This window comes from Hemiscyllium ocellatum, chromosome 35 (genome assembly GCF_020745735.1).
Source record: "Hemiscyllium ocellatum isolate sHemOce1 chromosome 35, sHemOce1.pat.X.cur, whole genome shotgun sequence".
In the NCBI taxonomy this organism is placed as follows: Eukaryota; Metazoa; Chordata; class Chondrichthyes; order Orectolobiformes; family Hemiscylliidae; genus Hemiscyllium; species Hemiscyllium ocellatum.
The window spans coordinates 37,752,367-37,776,831 of record NC_083435.1 but is presented as its reverse complement, the minus strand read 5'-3'; the positions used below and the strand labels follow the sequence as shown (position 1 = coordinate 37,776,831).

Sequence of the window (24,465 nt, the reverse complement as noted above, 5' to 3'; positions counted from 1 at the left end):
TTTCCACATGGACAGTATACTGACTGAAAGCATCTCTATTTCAACTGAAACACAGGTTAGCTCTTCACACAAACACCATGATAAAAATCAATCCCCAACCTGTTCACAAACCGATAATGTACTGCAAGGGCAGAGAGAGGTTAGGGACATAGCAATTAAGGCATTCAAGACTTGAGCAGCTCGGCTGTCACTCCATTACTGCTCTGAGGGAGTGCTGCACTGCTCAGTGGCTGGGGGAGCAATGCTGAGGCACTGTCCATGGAGCTGTTGGAGGGGACATACTCAGGCAATGTTGCACTATTCTGAGGGAGTGCTGCACTGTTGGAGGGTCAGTACTGAGCAAGTACCGCACCGTTGGAGGGTCAGTACTGAGGGAGTGCTACACCGTTGGAGGGTCAGTACTGAGGGAGTGCCACACTGTTGTAGGGTCAGTACTGAGCGAGTTCCGCTCTGTTGGAGGGTCAGTACTGAAGGAGTGCCGCACCGTTGGAGGGTCAGTATTGAGGGAGTGCTGCATTGATGGAATGTCAGTACTGATGGATGGAGGTGTTGCACTGTCAGAGGGTCAGTACTGAGGGAGTGCCGCACTGTCAGTGGGCCAGTACTGAGGGAGTGCTGCACTGACTAGTTTTCTGTTCTTGCTGCTGTGGGAATTGAATATTATGTAAATAGAGAAAGACTGCAGAAAGCTACAGTATAAATCCTCATGTATAAATCACAAAAAAAAATGACCAGCCTAGTTCAGTGAGTGACAGGGAAGACACACGGGGTGTTGGTTTCAAAGGCTGGATGTTGTTCAAAGGGAACGGAGTGGAAAGGTCAGGAGGTTTTGCTAAAGTTGTACAAGGCAGTATTCAAGTCACGACTGGAATACCGTGGTCAGTTTTTTGTCCCCTATCTAAGGGGAGATATAAAACAGTCCAAAGAAGGTTCCCTAGGCTGACACCAGGTATTGAGTGACTGTTTCATGAGTAGGTATTGAGTTGGTTGGACACGTACTCATTGGAATTTAGGAGAATGAGAGGTGACCTTCTGGAAATACGCAAGATTTTGATGGACTTGACAAAGTAGATGCAGAAAGATGATTTCTCCTTCGGAGAGAGCTTAGACCAGAATATATATTTTTAGAATTGGTTGTGCATTTAAAGTAGAGATGACGAGGTCTTTTGTCTCCCAGAAGGCAGTGAATCTGTGGAATTCCTTATCACAGAGATCTGACGAGGCTACAGAAGGGCAGGTCAGGAGCAACACCCGCTAAGTCTAAAACAGGTGTCAACCAAGTGAAGCCACAACTTACCCATCAAACCGAGTAATCATCATGTGATAGGCCAGACTAAATGTTCCTGTAATAAATAGATCAGATCCAAACTCTGCAATCCTAACATACTCTATCATGAAGGTTCATCGCAAACAGCTAAATGGTATGGAAGACCCACAAATATCTCTACCTTAACCAAAAGGAAGCCAGTTAATAAGGTGTCGGTCTGGTAAAGCAACATTTGTGGGTTTAAACTCTGTCCACACTTCCAAATGATTGCCTGAAGCAAGTTCCTTGTATCCACTCAGAATTATACTGAAAGCTGCCTTGCTGTTCTGCCAGGTACAATGTTTTCCATCTTGATCTCAATGAGAAGTCAGGTAGGCAAAGGGAGCCAAGATGGAGAGTTTGTAGAACGTTTCAGGTTAGAATGTCACATTCACTAGCTAACCAGAGGGCAGACTGGACTGGACTTGATACTGTGCAAAGTGATAACATTAATTAGTGAAAACTCTCCACTGCAACTGTTGCTAAAGGTGTTCAACCATCTTCAACTGCTTCATCCATGAGCTTCCCTCAATTTTAAGGGACAATATTCAGTTTCATTGGTAACTCCCCAGGTGCTGAAGGAATCCGTGCGCATGTGCAATAAAACCTAGTTCCTATTTAGGACTGGGTGGGAAGTGATAAGTAACCTTCATACCACCCAGTGCCAAGCAACGTCCATCACCAACAATAATCCAACCAGTTTCCTTGATGTTCAATGACATGACCATCACTACGTTTCTCACCACCAACATCCTGGGGTTACCATTTACCAGAATCTTAGCTGAACCAGTTATATCAATGCTGTGGCTGAACAGCAGGCCAGAGGTTGGGAATTCTGCGATGAGTAACTCACATTCTGTCTCCCCACCGCTTGCCCTGCTAGTCATAAGACAGCACTGTGGTAGCATACTCCCCAATTACTTGGATGAGTGCAGCTTCAATAACACTGAGGCATCTCAACACTATCCCTGACAGACCGGTCAGCTTGATTGTTATCCCATCCACCCCCTTCATCTTTCAGTCCCTCCATTACCTACACAGCAGTGCTGCAGCGGGTACAAATAAGTAGAGGTGGTAATGGGATAGAGGGTGATAAAGAAATGAATATGATGATAAAATAATGGGGTTCATGATGGGATGGTAGGGTTGTTTTTATATTCATCCATGGGATGAAGGCATTGCTAGATAGGCCAGCCAGTCAATGGGCATTGCTATGGGTCTGGAGTCATGTGTAGTCTAGGCCAGGTAACGATGGCAGATTTCCTTCCCGAAAAGGTATTAATGAACCAGATAGGTTTTTCCTGACAATTGATAATGAATTCATGGTCATCATCAATCTCCTTTTTCAGGTTTTGAATTAAATTCAAATTCCACCATCTACCGTGGCAGGCTTCAAACCCGGGTCCTCAGAACATTACCTGGGTCTTTGGAATCACAATCCAGTGATAGTGACAGGCCATCGTCTCCCATGGCAATGGGGTAGGAGGGTAACAAGTGTGCATTGACAGACACAATGAGAGTCAGGTGGATGAGGCAGTGAGTGTTTCAGAACCTGCTGTCATAGTGTCGCTTCACTTGATCTCACCAGCAATGTCATTCTTCCAAAAGGATTTAAGGAAGTGAGTATAAGATCTGCGTGTCGAGAATACACTTTCCCTGTGTCCCTCTTATCATTTAAATGGGCTCAGCCATATTTATAAACACCAGCATTTACTTCCATAACTAGATCCAACTTTAAGAACCGAGCTTTCTTTTCTTGTTTGATTGTTTAGAAAACCTAAATTCTCAAGGTATTCAATTCTAGTTCAGTAACATGTCAGAGATTTAACCTCAGGCTCTCTCCGTGTTTACATTCTCTCATTAGGATAAGTAGAAGCAGGAGTAGCCAGATCTGCTTACTCTACCTTTCAATACAAACTTGGATCATTTCATGCCTTAACCCCACTTTCCTGCTTATTCCCCAGATCCCTTCATTCCCTGAGACATCAAACTCTGTCCATCTCAGACATAAATATATTCAGCAGTGGAACATTCACAAACCTATAGGGGGCACAATTCCAAAGATTCATAATTCTTCATAGGTGGCTATTTCTAAAGGGCTGTACACAGAACAAGGAACTCGCCAGTGTCTTGGGATTAGTGACTGCAGCCTGTATCTCATTCACCTTCCCTTCTCAGTCATGCATGTACTCTCACACTCTTGCTGCCTCACATTTCCAGTGCAGTGTCCCTTACCCCACTGATAGAGCTGGGCCTCTGCCAGGCTGCTGTGTTCAATTTGACAGGAGTATTGATCCTCATCCCCAGCATTGATCTCAATCTCTTTCTGGATCTGATGGGTCCCATCGTGGTTCGGTCGAACCCCTGAAGATTGGGTCTCAGACATGACCTCTCCATTCCTTAGCCAGGTCACCTCGATGTCTACAGGATAAAACCCAGTGACCAGGCAGGAGAGAGTGAGCTGCTTGTCCTGACGATTGGGCTCCCTTCTGGAGATGTACACTTCAGGCTGAACTGTGATGGGAAAGGGGGAAAACACAAACAACAGACAGACCCTGAATGGAATGGGATAACGGTTTCATAGATCAGTGAGGTTAGATTAGAACAAAACTGAAATACACACCTTTCCTTTTAAGATATTCCTTTCCAATGCTTAAGCGTGATTTTAAACGCTCAACAAGTTCAACTTCCATCAGCCATTTCCAAAACTTGTTCCAGGATTCATCAGAATCCCATTTCTGTTTAGTCTTCACTGCGCTGTGATGTGATGCGACCCATCGCATTCTGTCTGACTCCAAACTAATGTAGTCCTTTCCATCAAAGGCAACACTCATTGTTCTCTTAATGGAGCCATCTTCAGACACCTCAACATTCCTTATCCATTGCAAAATGTGCATTCCTGTCAAAGACAAACAGGGAAATAAATCAAATTTTTAAGGGAGAAAGGTAATCAATGGGTTCAGCATTGGAGTAAATTTCTCTGATGGCTCAGAATTATAGTCCCTGACACACATTTGCACCCATCATTACATTAGTAACACCCTCTGTGAACTTGCTATTACAGTTTTTGATCCCACAGTGGGCACTGTATATCCTCTGGGGGCTCAGATTTACAACAATAAGTTTCTCTATGTTCAGTATTACAACAGTGGGTCTTTCCGCCTCATAGAGTCATAGAGATGTACAGCACGGAAACAGACCCTTCAGTTCAACCCGTCCATGCCGACCAGATATCCCAACCCAATCTGCCAGCACTTGGCCCATATCCTTCCAAACCCTTCCTATTCATATACCCATCAGAGCCCTTTTAAATGTTGTAATTGTACCAGCCTCCACCACTTCCTCTGGCAGCTCATTCCATACATGTACCCGCCTCTGTGTGAAAACGTTGCCCCTTAGGTCCCTTTTATATCTTTCCCCTCTCACCCTAAACCTACGCCCTCTAGTTCTGGACTCCCCAACCCCAGGGAAAAGACTTTGTCTATTTATCATATCCATGCTCCTCACACTTTTATAAACCTCTATAACATTAGATTAGATTCCCTACATGTGGGAATAGGCCCTTCGGCCCAACAAGTCAACACCGACCCTCTGAAAAGCAACCCACCCAATTCCCCTAACCTGCACATCTTTGGACTGTGGGAGGAAACCGGAGCACTCAGAGGAAACCCACGCAGACACGGGGAGAATGTGCAAACTCCACACAGACAGTTGCCAGAGGCTGGAATTGAACCTGGGACCCTGATGCTGTGAGGCAGCAGTGCTAACCACTGAGTCACCGTGCCGCCCTGGTGAGGTCACCTGGGGTCACCCCTCAGCCTCCGATGCTCCAGGGAAAACAGCCCCAATGTGTTCAGCCTCCCCCTATAGCTCAAACCCTCCAACATAGAACATAGAACATAGAACAATACAGCACAGAACAGGCCCCGTCGGCCCACGATGTTGTGCCGAACATCTATCCTAGATTAAGCACCCATCCATGTACCTATCCAATTGCCGCTTAAAGGTCGCCAATGATTCTGACTCTACCACTCCCACGGGCAGCGCATTCCATGCCCCCACCACTCTCTGGGTAAAGAACCCACCCCTGACATCTCCCCTATACCTTCCACCCTTCACCTTAAATTTATGTCCCCTTGTAACACTCAGTTGTACCTGGGGAAAAAGTTTCTGACTGTCTACTCTATCTATTCCTCTGATCATCTTATAAACCTCTATCAAGTCACCCCTCATCCTTCGCCGTTCCAATGAGAAAAGGCCTAGCACTCTCAATCTATCCTAGTACGACCTATTCTCCATTCCAGGCAACATCCTGGTAAATCTTCTCTGCACCCTCTCCAAAGCTTCCACATCTTTCCTAAAGTGAGGCGACCAGAACTGCACACAGTACTCCAAATGTGGCCTAACCAAAGTCCTGTACAGTTGCAACATCACTTCACGACTCTTGAATTCAATCCCTCTGCTAATGAACGCTAATACACCATAGACCTTCTTACAAGCTCTATCCACCTGAGTGGCAACTTTCAAAGATCTATGTACATAGACCCCAAGATCCCTCTGTTCCTCCACCTGACTAAGAACCCTACCGTTAACCCTGTATTCCGCATTCTTATTTGTTCTTCCAAAATGGACAACCTCACACTTGACAGGGTTGAACTCCATCTGCCACTCCTCAGCCCAGCTCTGCATCATATCTAAGTCCCTTTGCAAACGACAACAGCCCTCCTCACTGTCCACAACTCCAACAATCTTCGTATCATCTGCAAATTTACTGACCCACCCTTCGACTCCCTCTTCCAAGTCATTAATAAAAATTACAAACAGCAGAGGACCCAGAACTGATCCCTGCGGAACTCCACTTGTAACTGGGCTCCAGGCTGAATATTTACCATCTACCACCACTCTCTGACTTCGACCGGTTAGCCAGTTTTCTATCCAATTGGCCAAGTTTCCCTCTATCTCATGCCTCCTGACTTTCCGCATAAGTCTACCATGGGGAACCTTATCAAATGTCTTACTAAAATCCATGTACACTACATCCACTGCTCTACCCTCATCCATATGCTTGGTCACCTCCTCAAAGAATTCAATAAGACTTGTAAGGCAAGACCTACCCTTCACAAATCCGTGCTGGCTGTCCCTGATCAAGCAGTGTCTTTCCAGATACTCATAAATCCTCAGTACCCTTTCCATTACTTTGCCTACCACAGAAGTAAGACTAACTGGCCTGTAATTCCCGGGGTTATCCCTATTCCCTTTTTTGAACAGGGGCACAACATTCGCTACTCTCCAGTCCCCTGGTACTACCCCCTGTTGACAGTGAAGACGAAAAGATCATTGCCAACGGTACTGTAATTTCCTCTCTTGCTTCCCACATAATCCTAGGATATATCCCATCAGGCCCGGGGGACTTGTCTATCCTCAAGTTGTTCAAAATGTCCAACACATCTTCCTTCCTAACAAGTATCTCTTCTAGCTTACCAGTCCGTTTCACACTCTCCTCTTCAACAATACGGTCCCTCTCGTTCATAAATACTGAAGAAAAGTAATTGTTCAAGACCTCTCCTATCTCTTCCAACTCAATACACAATCTCCCACTACTGTCCTTGATCGGATCTACCCTCGTTCTTGTCATTCTCATGTTTCTCACATACGCAACCTTGATAACATCTTTGTAAATCGTTTCTGAACCCTTTCAAGTTTCACAACATCTTTCCAATAGGAAGGAGACCAGAATTGCATGCAATATTCCAACAGTGGCCTAATCAATGTCCTGTACAGCTGCAACATGACCTCCCAACTCCTGTACTCAATACTCTGACCAATAAAGGAAAGCATATCAAACACCTTCTTCACTGTCCTATCTGCCTGTGACTCCACTTTCAAGGAGCTATGAACCTGTACTCTAAGGTCTCTTTATTCAGCAACACTCCCTAGGACCTTACCATTAAGTGTACAAGTTCTGCTAAGATTTGCTTTCCCAAAATGCAGCACCTCACATTTATCTGAATTAGACTCCATCTGCCACTTCTCAGCCCACTGGCCCATGTGGTCAATATCCCGTTGTAATCTGAGGTAACCTTCTTTGGTATCCACTACACCTCCAATTTTGTTGTCATCTACAAACTTACTAACTGTATCGCTTATGCTCACATCCAAAACATTTATCTAAATGATGAAAAGTAGAGGACCCAGCACCAATCCTTGTGGCACTCCACTGGTCACAGGCCTCCAGTCTGAAAAACAACCCTCCACCACCACCCTCTGTCTTCTACCTTTGAGCCAGTTCTGTATCCAAATGGCTAGTTCTCCCTGTATTCCATGAGATCTAACCTTGCTAATCAGTCTCCCACAGGGAACCTTGTCAAATGCCTTACTGAAGTCCATATAGATCATGTCCATCGCTCTGCCCTCATCAATCCTCTTTGTTACTTCTTCAAAAAGCTATGTTGACTATCCCTAATCAGTCCTTGCCTTTTCAAATAAATGTACATCCTGTCCCTCAGGATTCCCTCCAATAACTTGCCCACCACTGAAGTCAGGCTCACCAATCATTAGTTCCCTGGCTTGTCCTTACCACCCTTCTTAAACAGTGGCACCACGTTTGCCAACCTCCAGTCTTCTGGCACCTCACCAGTGACTATTGATGATACAAATATCTCATCAAAAAGCCCACCAATCACTTCCCTAGCTTCCCACAGAGTTCTAGGGTACTGGGGATTTATCCACTTTCATGTGTTTCAAGACATGCAGCACTTCCTCCTCTGTAATATGGACATTTTCAACATGTTTCCTACAGTCTATATCTTCCATATCCTTTCCCACAGTAAACACTGATGCAAAATACTCATTTAGTATCTCCCCCATCTCATGCGGCTCCACACAAAGGCCACCTTGCTGATCTTTGAGGGGCCCTATTCTCTCCCTAGTTACCCTTTAGTCCTTAATGTATTTGTAAACCCCTTTGGATTCTCCTTAACCCTATTTGTCAAAGCTATCTCATATCCCCGTTTTGCCCTCCTGATTTCCCTCTTAAGTACACTCCTACTGCCTTTATACTCACCTAAGGGTTCATTTGTTCTATCCTGTCTATACATGACATGGGTTAGGTATGATGTGAATAAATATCTGTGAGCTGTGCCTTGCAATAATGGATACACTATGTACTCATACATTAATAAAACCTTTATGTCTGTGCCATCTTTGAAAGGGCACTGTGCACCTGAACAAATATTGGCAATCTGCTGCTGCCCATCACTGGCAACCTAATGACACAGTAGCCATAAAGGCATATTCCCCACAGCACATGGCTGACATTATTTACGTCACACATACAATTCCATTCTCTCACCTCAGTCACTGTTTAGCCACCACACTGGACCTGTCCTTGGCCAAGTCCTGGCTGAACACCCTGTAAGGCAGTGTTACATTGATCCTAATGCAACTTGCCACTGTCCAGTGGGGATACAACACAGAGAGACAAGCAAGCAGACATTTCCAAACACAAACGTCAACTTTTTTTTACCAAAACTGAAATGAAGCTATCAGAGACTGAATTACATCCCACAGTGCCAACCAGGTTTTGGTATCATGACTGAAAAATGTTCCAGTCCACAATGATCTGCTGCCACCAGTCTCTTCAATGAGGTTCTGTCAAGTGTGTTTTGTTTGTGCAGCTGAGCTCTGTCATGGTCAATGTCAGCTTCCCCTCCAGCCAATATTCCCATCCTCATCCTCAGAAGACTGCTCCCATTCCCAGCTCCTCCATATATCAGCTTTTTGATTACTGCGTTACATGGAGCACAGCACACCAGGATGATGTGACACACTCTGCCTGGTCTATACTCAGAATGATCCAGCATATACTCTGGGGAGACGGAAACTGAGTGTTCATGTTTCAAGTCCGATCTGACTCTTACTCAGTCAGACCAGACAGGAAATGCTAACTCTGGTTCTCTCTCCACAGATGTTGCCAGACTTGCTGAGTTTCTCCAGCTTTCTTTGTGTTTGTTTCAGATTTCCAGCATCTGCAGTGTTTTGTTTTCAGCCCTGTCCTCTGCTCTGGTTGAAGCATGGACAGCATTGATTGTGGAGTGCAGCTGGTTACATAATGACGTCATGGTCACATGGTTTACTATCTCCGTAGGTTAACTATTTAAGTCATTTATATCTTCAAGTGGGTTAGTGTCACAGGAAAGGATACAAAATAACACTGGCACGAGGGTAAATCTTATTTTTCCTGTTGAATGCTAGACACTGATGGAACTGAATTGGCGGATCTTTACTCTCCTTTGGGTTTGATGTGGTGCTAGGTAGGTTGAGTGAATGGAATGAAATCTGGGCCTAGACTCTGGAAGGGTTCCTGCAGATTGGAGGGGAGCTAATGTAACCCCACAACTTAAACACCACGAGAGAGTAAACAGGGAACTATAGACCAGTGAGTCTGAGGTCAGTAGTGGGGAAGATGTAGACTCCATTCAGGATTTTATTGCAGAGCATTTAGAAAACAGTGGTAGAATCAGACAGAGTCAGTATGGATTTCTGATAGGAAAATCATGCCTGACCAATGTTGAGGATGTGACAAGCAGAGTTGATTGGAAGAGCTAACTGATATGGCCTATTTATTCTTTCATCAAGCTCCCACAGGACAAAAAACAGGAAATGACATCACCACAGGAAATGACATCACCAACCCAAAGAAACCCAAGCAAATAAATAGAAAGCAGGAAACATCAGCAGTGCTTCGTTTGGAGGGTCACTGAAGATGTTACCTAGCATGGTGGCGAAATGTCTGAAAGTGAGCCTTCCAGCTCAGCTAGCAAAACTACACCCACAAGCTCCCACATATTCGATTAATGTGTAAAATGAAAGCACATGAGATTGGGATGGATTGGTATTGAGATGGGTGGAAAATTGGTTAGTAGGCAGAAATCTGAGTAGGAATAAAGAGGGCCTTTTTCTAAATGGCAGGCAGGCAGTCGCTAGTGGGGTACAGCACCAGGACCCCAGCTATTAACAGTACATGTTAATTACTAAGATGAGGAGCCTAAATGTAATATTCCAAAGTATGCAGATGACACAAACCTGGGTGGAAAGATGAGCAATGGGGAAGATACAGAGTCTTACGGTGTGGTTTGGATAGGCCGAGTGAGTGGGAAATGCATGGCAGATGCAGTGTAATGTGAACACGTGCGTGAGGTTATGATTTTGCTAGCAAGAATATAAAGGCAGATATTATGGCGGTAAATGGTGAGATGAGACCTTGGTGTCATAGTGCACCAGTCAGTGCAGGTGCAGCAGACAGTAAAGAAGGCAAACTTACTAGCTTTCAGAGCTGGACAACCACCTGAGGAAGGAGCAGTGCTCTGAAAGCTAGTGCTTCCAAATAAGCCGGTTGGAACGTAGCCTGGTGTTGTGTGATTTTTAACTTACTGAACCTTTCCTGGGCAGTGATGAGGTTCCATCTGGAAGATTGCACACAGTTTGGTCTCCTTATCTGAGGAAGGATGTTCTGGCTATGGAGGGAGTGTGGCAAAGGTTTACCACATCAATTCCTGGGATGGCAGGACTGACGGATGAGGTGAGATGGACTAGGTTAGCACTATATTTACTGAAGTTTCGAAGGATGAGGGGAAACCTTCAAAATCCGAATAGGACTAGACAGCTTCAATGTCGGAAGGAGGTTTCTGATGAGCCAGCGATCGTAGTTTAAAAACAAGGGGCAAACCTTTTAGGACTCAGGACAGAAATGCCTTCACCCAGAGACAGTGAGTCTGTGGAATTCACTCCCACAGAAAGTGGTTGGGGCCAAAACACTGTGTTTTCAAGAAGGAAGTAACTACGGCTCTTGTGGCTAAAGAGCTGGAATTGGAATGGTGGGGAGGGTGAGATTGCGGTTTTGATGAGCAGATTGACAGGGTACATAGAACATAGAACATAGAAGGATACAGCGCAGTACAGGCCCTTCGGCCCTCGATGTTGCGCCGACCGAATCCTACCTAACCTATACTAGCCCAATAACTTCCAAATGCCTATCCAATGCCCGCTTAAATGACCATAAAGAAGGAGAGTTCACCACTGATACGGGCAGGGCATTCCATGAACTCACAACCCGCTGTGTGAAGAATCTACCCCTAACATCTGTCCTATACCTACCTCCCCTTAATTTAAAGCTATGTCCCCTAGTAACACCTGACTCCATTAGCGGTAAAAGGTTCTTAGTATCTGCCCTATCTAAACCTCTAATCATCTTATACACTTCTATCAGATCTCCCCTAAACCTTCTCTTCTCCAATGAGAACAGCCCCAAGTGCCTCAGCCTTTCCTCATAAGATTTTCCTACCATTCCAGGCAACATCCTGGTAAACCTCCTCTGCACTCGTTCTAAAGCTTCCACATCCTTCCTATAGTATGGCGACCAAAACTGCACACAATACTCCAGATGAGGCCTCACCAGAGTCTTATACAACTGCAACATGACCTCAGGATTCCGGAACTCAATTCCTCTGCCAATAAAGCCCAGTACACCATATGCCTTCCTCACAGCACTATTTACCTGGGTGGCAACTTTCAGAGATCTGTGTACATGGACACCAAGATCCCTCTGCTCATCCACACTACCAAGTAGCCTACCATTAGCCCAGTAATCCATCATCTTGTTATTCCTACCAAAGTGAACGACTTCACACTTAGCTACATTGAATTCCATTTGCCACATTTCCGCCCAGCTCTGCAACTTATCTATATCCCTCTGTAACCTACCACTTCCTTCCTCACTATCCACAACTCCACCGACTTTTGTGTCATCCGCAAAAGTAGCAGGCTTGAGGAGTCAAATCGGTCTACTCTTGCTCCAGTCTTTCTGGGTTCATATGAAATACGCTGAAAATGTGTTGCTGGTAAAAGCACAGCAGGTTAGGCAGCATCCAAGGAACAGGAAATTCGATGTTTCGGGCCAGAGCCCTTCATCAGGAATGAGGAGAGGGTGGATTCATATGAAATAAGCCAATGTGATGGTGGCTGCTTTAGCCTCAGACTCTAGAAATGTGAGTGTTGCTGGCAAGACTGATACTTACTGCTCATTTACAGCTGTCTGTCAAGAGTTGAAAGTGAACTGCCATCTCACACTCTCTGTGGTGAAAGTGCTCCACACTGCTGTGAGAGAAAGACTAAAGAGTTTATTTCAAATAAAACATTATTTCTTGAAATTATTAACTTTGTGTCTTTGGTAGAACAATATTTTTTTCACTAGTAGTATTTTTTTCTAACTCAATATCCTTTCTATGTTATTGTTAAATGCTTTAAAAATGAAGAGGGTTTATCAGGCAGCAGTGCATGCTGAGTGATCCTCACATGCTGTGCTCTGAGCAGATGGAGAAGGGGAGGTGATGGGCACTGAGGGGTTGTGTAAGAAATGGGGAAGTGTGTTGTTTTTGCATATATAGAAACGCAAGAGTGTGTATGTGTAGAAAAGAGGTACAAAAAATACATCAGCTAAGCAAGCATTAGGGAAATGTTTCCTAATCCTTAATGTATAATTGTGGATAATTGAATACTAACTTTACTGCAGAATGATTAAAGTAAATAATTTCTTCATAACATTTGAAATAATAGTCTCAGCAAAACAGTTGAGGTAGCTGAAACGCATAGACTAAGCACTTTGTTAAAACGTATGTTCAGGAATGGAATGTACCTATGGACAATGGAAGATGTTACAAGTAAGGTGAAGAAGGAACATCAAGATACAAGTTTAGCCTTGTGTTGGCACTTACAGGGGGAAAAGTTGTCAACTTAGAGACAAGGGGGCAATAAGGGTGGAGCATAGCTGGGCAGTGGCAGAATACTAAGAATGATGGGTAATGTAGGAATAGGGAGAGATGACCTCACGCAACTCAAAGGTATAACTGTGTAGTGCTTTGAATTCTCGTTGCTCATTTGCTTCTGCAATTGATGCCCTTACTTGCAAGTTTGTAATAAATTGTCTTGTTTCCAGTTTTGGTGGTCTCATCTAAATTTTATTAAGTTTGTTTCTAACAGTTGTGAGGGCTCTGGCCCGAAACGTCAAATTTCCTGTTCCTTGGATACTGCCTAACCTGCTGTGCTTTAACCAGCAACACATTTTCAGCTGTGATCTCCAGCATCTGCAGACCTCAATTTTTACTCTGAGTGCAACAGCGATCTTCCCAGGAGGAAGATGAGGACATTGAGTAGGAAGAACATCACCATTTGCACAATAGAGAGCAGCAGCATCGGACACAGTGAGCTAAAAGTTAACTGGCAGCCGGTTCCAAGTGTTAGATCAAATCGCGATTCATTGATTGTCAATTTGTTGCTGCCCTCAAAAGGCAAGTAGACCTTGTTTAGTCTCAAAAGCAACTGCTGCTTTATGTTGGTTCTTTCTTTGTTTTTCGTGTTGTGTAATAAATGTTGACAATAATGACCATTTGACTTTACAATATCAGATGCTCCCTCATTCAGGGAAAAATGAACATTCCTTCAAAGTTCTAACATTGTGTGTTGTTTTATTCCTGTAGCTGCATTACATTGACAGTTGATCAGACAGGCAATGATTTGAAATGCAACATTTTTGAATGAGAGAAATTAGAATGAGAATGAGAATCCCTGCAGTGTGGCAACAGGCCCTTCAGCCCAACAGGTCCACACCGACCCTCCAAAGAGTATCTCACCCAGACACATTCCCCTACCCTGAGTACTTGAGATTTCCCCTGACTAATGCACCTAGCTTACACATCCCTGAACAGTATGGGTACTTTAGCATGGCCAAGTCACATTTTTATAAATGTGAGATTCTACTTACAAGTGAAGTGTCGCTGTACCATCCTGTGCCCACTCACTAAGTAAAGGTGTAGTCCTGGGGTCTACAGCTGAGTGCAGGGAGATTGCCCTATCGGGGACTCTGTTGGCTATGAAGGTTTAGGTGGACCGCCTTGATGGGGAGGGGAGAGGTGTTTGTAGCTGGAGCTCCCAGCCACACTAAGATTGAATAGGCTTCCTCCTACAACTGGGTGCCAGATAGCACTACCCCATCTCCTTGACAGAAAGGAACTTCTGGAGGAAGGTCAAAATCCCTTGTGCATTCTTGCCTTGCTGTTGATTCTGGGCACCAATGGCGACTGTATTGGAGTACAGGTCTGTATCAGTTTCTGCAGTCACTGAATGTTCTACTTGACTTCAAGATGGTGGCATAGGAGGAGGGCTGAGCCAGGGGCCCATTAGCTTTCTTTCTCTTTTTATTCTTTTTTTTAAACCTTTACGCTTTTGCTTTTTGTCTTTGTTTTCATTTCTATAGACCCTGGGGAGTGGCGGGTGAAGGAGGAGGCCTCCAGCACCAGCAACACCAGGATGAAGTGGACACAGCTTCAACCCAACCAGGGGGTCTCCCAGCAAGACAGGGGAGCAGGTCTCGGGCTGACTCCCCCTGGACCAGACTTGCAGGCTAGGCCGAAGCTCCAGGCTGCACCTATGCCTGGGGCCTGAAGGAGCACAAACAGATGGCAGGTTGGCAGCAGCATCTGGAGTTGGGTTGGATGAGGAATAGGAGGTATGGGACCCTGCATATCTGGAGGAAGGTTGGATGGGGAACAGGAGGTATGGGACCCTGCACACCTGGATGAGCATGGGATAGGGGTTAGGGGGTATGGGACCCTGCATATCGGGAGGAGGGTTGGATGGGGAACAGGAGGTATGGAACTCTGCATGTTGGGAGGAGGGTTGGATTGTGGACAGGAGGTCTGGGACCCTGCACATCAGGAGGAGGGTTGGATGGTGGACAGGGTATCGGACCCTGCACACCTGGATGAGCATGGGATGGGGGACAGGGTGTATGGGACCCTGCACATCTGGAAGAACATTGGATGGGGAACAGGAGGTATGGGACCCTGCACATCTGGAGGAGGGTTGGATGGGAAGCAGGGATTTTGGGACTCTGCACATCTGGAGAAGAGTTGGATGGGGAACAGGAGGTATGGGACCCTGCATATCGGGAGGAGGGTTGGATGGGGAGCAGGGATTTTGGGACCCTGCACATCTGGAGAAGGGTTGGATGGGGAACAGGAGGTATGGGACCCTGCATATCGGGAGGAGGGTTGGATGATGGATAGGGGATATCGGACGCTGCACACCTGGATGAGCATGGGATGGGGGACAGGGGTATGGGACCCTGAACATCTGGAAGAACATTGGATGGGGAACAGGAGGTATGGGACCCTGCATATCGGGAAGAGGGTTGGATGAAGAACAAGAGGTATGGGACCCTGCATATCGGGAGGAGGGTTGGATGGGGAACAGGGAGTATGGGACCCTGCATATCGGGAGGAGGGTTGGATGGGGAACAGGGAGTATGGGATCCTGCATATCGGGAGGAGGGTTGGATGGTGGATGGGGGATATCAGACCCTGCACACCTGGATGAGCATGGGATGGGGGACAGAGTGTATGGGACCCTGCACACCTGGAAGAGGGCTCGATGGGAACAGGGGGTATGGGTCCCTACACACCTGGAGGAGGGCTGGATGGGAACAGGGGGTATGGGTCCCTACACACCTGGAGGAGGGTTAGATGGTGGATAGGGGATATCAGACGCTGCATACCTGGATGAGCATGGGATGGGGGACAGGGTGTATGGGACCCTGCACGTCTGGAGAAGGGGTGGGTGGGGAACAGGAGGTATGGGTCCCTACACATATCCAGACCCAGCTCACACACGGTGGTTACAGGAGTGGCAACAGCAGAGTCCTGGAGCCCGTTACAGAGACCCTGGGGCTTGATTCACAGACTCTAGCCAAGCAGGAATGGGAAGAAGAGACAAAGACCAACTCTATTGCAGTAAAACATTGCGTTATATTCAGTGTTTCAAATGGTGCTGAGTGTGGTGACACTATGTTTCAAACACTTTTTCCTGTATTTTTATATAGATGTGACAATAAATCGAAATCTCAATCGCAGTCTCCCACCTGACCATGGAGACAGTCAGACACATATGCCAGAGCTGGCACAGCACCCAGTTTATGAAGGGACACCTGCTTGCTGCTCCTTTGTCTGGTTGTGGATTTGCACAAAGTTGGTAATGGGCTTCCCTCTTGCCTGGAGCTGAGCAGGGTCCTGGGCTCTGGTCAGTCTCCAAGTGCCAGCAGCCTGGGCCTGGGTCAGTGGTGTGCCCCTCACTGTACATTAGCTCACACACCCACTGGGGTCTCGGTACCTGACCTGTCAGAGGCTGCTGAAGACAGTGAGGGATCAGTGGCCTCTCCCTCGGAGGGGGAGGAGAAAGGGGAGAGTTACCGGAGGACGCAGCCCGTGCCTGCAGAAGGTAAGCGAGGGAATTGGTCAAAGCTTGAGCGAGCTAAGCAGACATTTAGTGCAGAGTTTGATGGGAGCACAGCATGATGGGTCTTATTGTCCGCGAGGACATGCTGAGATCAACATCAGCCCACGAGCATTCGCGGTCTCTCATCCTTCCCACATGAGGGGGCTGACAAGACAAACATTGGCCTCTCCATGACCCGTCGTGGTGATTTCTCCCAAAACAATACAAAGGGAGGGACTGAGTGAGCTGAAAGTGGCTCTTGGTTAGGGATGAGGAAAGCTCACAAGGTGTGTGCGTAGGAAACAGAGAGCAAAACAGGGCCGGTGAGTTGTGGGGATGGGCTGGGTCACAGCCTTTGAGTGGAATTGCCGCATGCAAGAGTGAGAGTGTAAGGGCATGAGCGTTGGTGGGAGGTGGGTGCAGTGGCGGAGTTAGAATGGGTATGAGACAGCAAAGAGAATATGGCAGCACTTAGCTTCGCACTGCAGAAGGCTTCAGACTTTCTTGAAACATTGCTGTGTGTTCCTCTGGGTCATGGACGTGCCACTGACCCAGGCAGTAACCTCAGAGCAGGGCCTGGTACTGTGGTCTCCGCCAGCAGCCCTGGACAAAGACGATGACCCTCCTGTCCATCAGCAGGGCCTCCAGGTGTCGCTAACTAAAACAGGAAGCTAGCCTGGGTCTCTCAGACATCTCCTTTAGAAACTGGGTGATGGCACAAACTGTGACGGATAATAGCTGGCCGAGAGCATTTGAAAGGGCGCACAGCCTCAGTTTAAATATGGCCTTGGCGATGTAACCACAAGACATTCTCAGTCCTCCTAACCATTCTTGCCACTGCAAGAGCATGTGGGAGCAGGATTCTAGCCAGCTGACGCCTGGAGGAAGAACGCCTCATCCTCTGCCTTGGGATCCTCCAACCACACCAGATTAATGTGGATTTCACCAGTTTCCTCATTTCCCCTCCCCCTACCTTGTCCCAGATCCAACCCTCCAACTCAGCACCGTCCTCTTGAACTGTCCCACCTGTCCATCTCCCTTCCCACTCCACCCTCCACTCTGACCTATCACCATCACCCCCACCTTCACCTACCTACCGCCTTCCAAGCTCTCTTACCCCCAGCCCCAGCCCTGCTCTCCTATTTATCTCTCAGCTTCCTTCCCACCTTCAACCCCACTCCCCCCCCATCATTCCTGATGCAGAGCTCATGCCCAAAACGTCGACTGTCCTGCTCCTCGGATGCTGCCTGACTGGCTGTGCTTTTCCAGCAACACACTCTCCAACTCTGGAGTTTGGAAGAGGGAGGGGTTACTTGACCGAAGTGTGTAAGATCCTGAATACTGTTGAGAAAGTGGACGTGCAAAGGATTTTCTCTTAGTGGTGAGTCTAGAATGAAGGGCACTGCTTTAAAATGAGGTCTCCCTCTTTCAGGACAGAGAAGGGAAGAATTTTGTTTCTCTTTAAGGATTGGGAAACTCTGGAACTCCTGGCATTAGAAGGTGGAGGAAGCGGAGTGATTATATATTTTTAAGACTGAGTCAATAGATTCCTTTGGGCAAGGGAATGCGAGAGTTATTGGGAGTCGTTTGAAATGCAGAATTCAAAACACAAATGAAAAAAAAACAAATCAAACAGCCCCTGGCTCCAGTTTCATATGGCAAAGTTACAATTGCTCGTGGAGGTAAATCCCTAATAAAGCCTCCAAAAACTGACATTTAGCCAAAATATGAGAAAACTCAGTCCGCCATATTCCTGCCATTCCCTGTGGTTCCACCTGGAGGTGCTGTTCACCATCAATGTGACCAAACGAATCACCCTGAGCACGTGAGAACAGGTTTCCCTCCACACACAGAACCCTGCGTTATCATACACAGAGTTTGCTGCTTTCCAAAGTTAAAGGGTATCATTCCAAATCCTGGGAACCAAATACACCAACATGGCAGGCTTGATGAGTTGTACATGAACCTCCAAATGATATCGGATAAAATGCCAATAACAGGCTTGTCAGCAATGTCAGAGGTAATGGAATATAAAGGACAGTTGCAGCATTGATAGGAACTTGCTGAGTGACAAGGAACAGGGTTGTGATTAATGGCTGTTTATCAGAATGGAACCAATTATATGGACACAGGAATTTCCCAGGGAATGAAGCAGTGCTTTTGTTGAGCTGTAATCATGATATAGACATGGATAGATAGGGTACAATCTCCTGTATTCCTGATGAAGGGCTTTTGCCCGAAACGCCGATTTTACTGCTCCTCGGATGCTGCCTGAACTGTTGTGCTCTTCCAGCACCACTAATCCAGAATACAATCTCAAAGCATACAGGTGAACTAAAATATGGATTTATTGTCAACTGCAGGACTGATATTGTTAAGCTTCAAGAGGACATAGATTAATGAGTGGTCAGATAAGTAGCAGATGAACAAAGAGACCTTGGAGTGCAGGTTCATAGCTCCTTGAAAGTGGAGTCGCAGGTAGATAGGATAGTGAAGAAGGCGTTTGGTATGCTTTCCTTTATTGGTCAGAGTATTGAGTACAGGAGTTGGGAGGTCATGTTGCGGCTGTACAGGACATTGGTGAGGCCACTGTTGGAATATTGCGTGCAATTCTGGTCTCCTTCCTATTGGAACGTTGTTGTGAAACTTGAAAGGGTTCAGAAAAGATTTACAAGGATGTTGCCAGGGTTAGAGGATCTGAGCTACAGAGAGAGGCTGAACAGGCTGGGGCTGTTCTCCCTGGAGCGTCGGAGGCTGAGAGGTGACCTTATAGAGGTTTACAAAATTATGAGGGGCATGATTAGGATAAATAGACAAAGTCTTTTCCCTGGGGTGGGGGAGTCCAGAACTAGAGGGCATAGGTTTAGGATGTAGGTTTAAGTTTAGGGGAAAGATATAAAAAAGACCTAAGGCGCAACTTTTTCACACACAGGGTGGTACGTGTCTGGAATGAGATGCCAGAGGAAGTGGTGGAAGCTGGTACAATTAGATGGGTATGTGAATAGGAATGGTTTGGAGGGATATGGACCGGATGCTGGCAGGTGGGACTAGATTGGGTTGGGATATCTGGTTGGCATGTACAGGTTGGACCGAAGGGTCTGTTTCCGTGCTGTACATCTCTGTGATTCTGTGAATCTATGACATTCAACAAGGAGGAGCACAGACTGTAGTACTGAGTTCAGGATGGATAAAGGACAGGCAGTATAAAGCAAAGGCTACAATTCTAAAGGGATGCAAGAATAGAGTCACCCACTGTGCTATAACCATAAGTTGTCAAAGGTAGCAGGGCAGGTTGAAACAGTGTAAACAGACAGATAAAATCACAGGGTTATATATAAAGGCAAAGTGTACAACAGCAAGAAAGGTGATCATGAGCCTTTACAAAGGAAATATGGTTCAGTCTCAACTGGAGCTCTCTATACAATTCTAGTCCCACACTTTAGGGAAGTTATTAAGGGTTTAAGAGAGGCCTTACGAAAACTGTACAAAATGGTTCCTTCTGTCATACAGGTTGGAGAAGCAGGGGTTATTCTCCTTGGGTAAGAGAAAGGATGAGAGAAGAGAAGTTTAAGTGGGGGTTTCATCAAGGTTATAAAGATCACTTTTATTTTTTCAATTGTGAACTAGAAGGGGAACGAAACTGCTTTAAAATAGGAAGCTGTGTACGGAGGTATGGGTAACACGTTACTGGAACACATTGTGGTTTTTATGTGTAATGTTTCCTTATTCAAGCAATTTGGGAGAATGTTAAACACATCATCACTGTGTGGTGTGTATGGGGTGTGTGTGGGTGTAGTGTGTGGTGTGATGTGTATGGTATGTGTGTGTGTCATGTGGTGTGGTGTGTGTGTGGTGGGGGGGTGTGGTATATACAGTGTGTGTGTGTGTGTGTGTGGGGTATGGTGCATGTGGTGTGTGGGTGTGGTGCATGTGGTGTGGTGTGTGTGTGTGGTGTGTTGTGGTGCATGCGCTGTGTGTGGTGTAGTGGATATGTTGTGGTGTGTGTAGTGTATGTTGTGGGTGTGGTATGATGCATGTGATGTGCGTGTGTGTGTGTGTAGTGTGGTGGGTATGATGTGGTCTGTGTATGTGTGGGGGTGTGTATGTATGGTGTGTGTGATGTGGCGTTTGTGGTGTGATGTGTGTGTGTGTGTGGTCAGGACAATTCTGCTCAGACACACCCAGTTGTGTGGGTTCAGGAGAGCTCAACATCGCCACAGCTTCTTGACTAGTTCCTTGATAGGCTCTGGCCTTGTACACGGACAATACAGAAGCTTGTAGCTCGCGAGCGGAAAACACCTTAATCTCTCTCTGTCTCTCATATCCTCACTCATAATTTCCCTGCAAACTGTTCTCCCTGAAAATTCTCTTGTGGAGAATGAAAAGGAAAAAGAAAAAATAAAACCTTTAGAGGCACAAGATTCTGAACCAGTGAATAAAGGCCTGAGAACCAATATCTCCACAACCTCATGTCATTAGCACAGAACTGGAAGGAGTCAAGGGAAAACAATCACTATTATTTAGGCTCCAGATTAATGCCGGAATTGTGCTCCTCTAGCAGTTTTTTATCTTCCCGTCCTATAATATTGGTTTTTTTTTGTGCGTCTGTATGTGTCTGGGAATTTTAAAAGGGGATAGAGTTTAACTTATAGAATTCTAAGTTAGCAATTGATGTTTCTTTCTTGTTATTGGTTAAAATCGGTTTGACCGTAACTAATAGTTACTTCCTCATTAATTGAAAAGCCTGGTGTGCATGACCTGAGTTACAGGGTTGGTTGGAATTCGGCAATTTGTAGTTTACTCAAATTTTCACACTTATAATGCCTTTGGGAAAAGTGAGGCTGGATTTTCCTGTGAGTTGTTTGACTTCTTCTGGATAGAATTGGTAGATTGCACAGGGAGAAACTGTTCCCATTTATGGAAAGGTGAAAGGGGTCACCCAGTTTCTGGGACTGGCAAAGGAACCGCTGGCAACATGAGCGAAAACTGTGCCCGTCATGGCTCAGTTGGTAACAATCTTGCATCTTAGTCACAAGGATTTGGTTTCAAGCTGTACTGTAGGCCTCAACTCAGGACTGATCCTCCCAGGAGAACGCTGCTGTCTGAAGGTGTCATCCCTTTAATAAAATGTGAAACCAACACCCCACCAGCCTGTGTGGGTATAAAAGCTCTATTTTGAAGTAAAATGGGGCTATTTGCCCCAGTATCCAGCCAAAATGTATCCCTTACCTAACATGACAAAAACCGGTGATCTGAGATGGTCACACTTCTGTCTGGGGAAGTTAATTGTGCACACGCTGACTGCCACATTTCTGGCATTGCAATAGTCCTACAATTCAGAAGCACTTATATGTCCTCAATGTGCTTTTAGATATTTAGTGGTTGCGAGAATCCCTATATAAATACAAGGCTTTCCTTTTAAAAATGGTGTGTTCTCCTAGTGTCGAAAGTGCTTCCTGAGAGTGGAGACGGGATTTAATAGAGGCATTCAAGAGGCAGCCAGCTGCTTATACATTGAGAAAAGGGGAGCATGACAATGTGGAGGGAAGGTTGAAGGAGTGGGAATGAGCACAGTTACTTATATACAGAGCCAGATTAGATTCCAAGGCCTGAACCATAGTCATAGTGTCTTACAGCACGGAAACAAACCTTTCAGTTCAACCAGTCCATGCCAGAATATGATCCCATAAAAAACTACTCTCACCTGCCTGCTCCTGACTCATATCCCTTTAAACCATTCCTATTCATGTACTTATCCAAGTGTCTTTGAGACATTGTAATTGTACCCACTTCCTCAGGTAGTTCGTTCCTCCATGTGAACAAATTGTCCCTCTTGTCTTTTTTAAATCTCTCTCCTCTCACCTTAAAAATATGCCCCCTACTCTGGGAATACTCTATCCTAGTGAAAAGACACCTCCCATTAACATTATCTGTACCCCTCGTGACTTTGTAAACCTCTAGAAAGTCGCCTCTCAACCTCCTAAGCGCCAATCAAAATAAAAGTCCCAGCCTTTGTCTATAAATCAAAACTTCCATACCCAGCAGCATCCTGGTAAAATCTCTTCTGAACTCTCTCCAGCTTGATAATGTCCTTCCTCTAACAGGGCGACCAGAATGGGATACACTGCTCCAGAGGAGGCCTCACCAATGTCCCGTACAAACTCAACATGACTTATTTCTGTGTTGCAAACATTCTATGATTCTATAATGAGCTCATTGAACATACTGGATGTCAAGACATCTATTTTTAATATGGGTAACAAATGTGGCCAGGGTGACCCACATATGGTACATTCTCATATTCCATTCTGTTGTATAACTGGGAGCTCTCTGGTACCTATTAAACAGGACAGCTCTGGGGGAACCTGAGTGGATAATCTTACCTGATGTTTGGTTTGTCCCCTTCATTATTGTGTTCAGATTTTTCTTAGCCATGGTCGAAAGTGTATTCCCTTGATTTGTGAGGTATTCCCAGTATTCCTCATCAAAAGAATCCATCATCCACTGCTGCCGGGGGACTGTCCGCCTGATGTCACTGTCATAATAGGTCACTGGAACTCCATTGATCATTGAGACACCAAAATACTCAGGTAGTTCAGCAACGCCAGAGGTTGCCATAAATGCGGTAGTAATGGTATTGCTCTCTGTAAAACAAACGATTAAAGAGACAAGTCATTTACAACACCACCAACTGAACAAGTAAAGCCCAGCCCTATAACCACACTGGGCCCAGAGAGACAGACACAGAGAGACGGCGGGATATACAGTACTACACAGAAAGGTGCAGACACACACACACACACTGCAGATACAATTGCAAATACCAATTCATCTCCTGTATTGCGACACGTTTCCTACATTTCTACCACCAGTAAAATCACAGTGAATTTCCAGTCCACACCCAGGGCTGGAGAAATGAGAGAGAGAGAAATAAGAATGGGAAGCTGAATTCTGTACTTACCGGGAGAGACCCTGGAAAAACACAGGGAGATGGAGAGAAGGATCAGCAACATTCTGGGAATCCACAGGGATTGGGAGTGAAACAGTCCGGGGAGGACAGAGGGGAATAGCGGAAACAAGGTTATCAGCACTCTATTTTACGCTGAATTTGAAAATACCTCATTTCCTGAACGAGAAACTCCAGCACCAGGGGAGAGCAGGAGGGTTTGTTCGTAAAAGGATATCCAATGAAAATGACATGTAGTCGTCCGTCATGAGTTACCAAGAGGGCAAACTCGGGCTCAGTCAGCAGTGAGGCAGAAGCCCCGGCGCAGCTTTCACATTTTGCCTGATGTGGGGGGCTGGAGTCAGTCACTAAGACAGTACCGCATTGCTGAGATGTCTCAGTCTATCACGATGTGGAGATACCGGTGTTGGACTGGGGTGTACAAAGTTAAAAATCACACAACTCCAGGTTATAGTCCAACAGGTTTAATTGGAAGCACACTAGCAGTCTATCCCTCTATCTTATGTCTGTCAACCTCTTAGGCACAGACAACAATCTGCCCAGAAACAGAAATAGCTGGAGCTACCCAGCAGGTCCGGGAACTTCTGTGAGCAGAAATAACAGAGTCTAGTGACGCTCCTCCTGGACCAGGCCTCTCACTGGCCTCAGCAATGGAGGATCGGGTTCCCAGAAACTGCCAGTCAGTCAGAAAGCAGCAGCTTCCGGGTACCAGGGGACAGCTCAATGACTCCGGTCCAGAAGAGATCCAGCCTTTAAGTGTTTTGTTTCACTTCCCGCCGGACTGGGGCTTTGCAGGGGCTGGGAAGTGGGGAGATGTCAGAGACAATAGCAAGAGGCTGCAATCCATGCCTCAGAATGGGACCGTTGG

The 24,465-nt window shown here is 46.0% G+C and overlaps 1 protein-coding gene across 1 annotated transcript in view; it reads right to left on the bottom strand.

Moving 5' to 3' along the window:
* The window catches only part of LOC132832638 (uncharacterized), a 68,182-nt gene extending 43,931 nt beyond the window's left edge, over positions 1 to 24,251 (bottom strand). The window contains exons 1-4 of the mRNA XM_060850719.1: positions 23,592 to 24,251; positions 23,014 to 23,274; positions 3,930 to 4,205; positions 3,542 to 3,820 (exon numbers count right to left, since the gene is read on the bottom strand). Coding sequence (XP_060706702.1) covers positions 3,542 to 3,820; positions 3,930 to 4,205; positions 23,014 to 23,274; positions 23,592 to 23,643 — 868 coding nt within the window. The 5' untranslated portion in view covers positions 23,644 to 24,251. The remainder of the gene's footprint in view (positions 1 to 3,541; positions 3,821 to 3,929; positions 4,206 to 23,013; positions 23,275 to 23,591) is intronic.
* Positions 24,252 to 24,465: the final 214 nt, after the last annotated feature.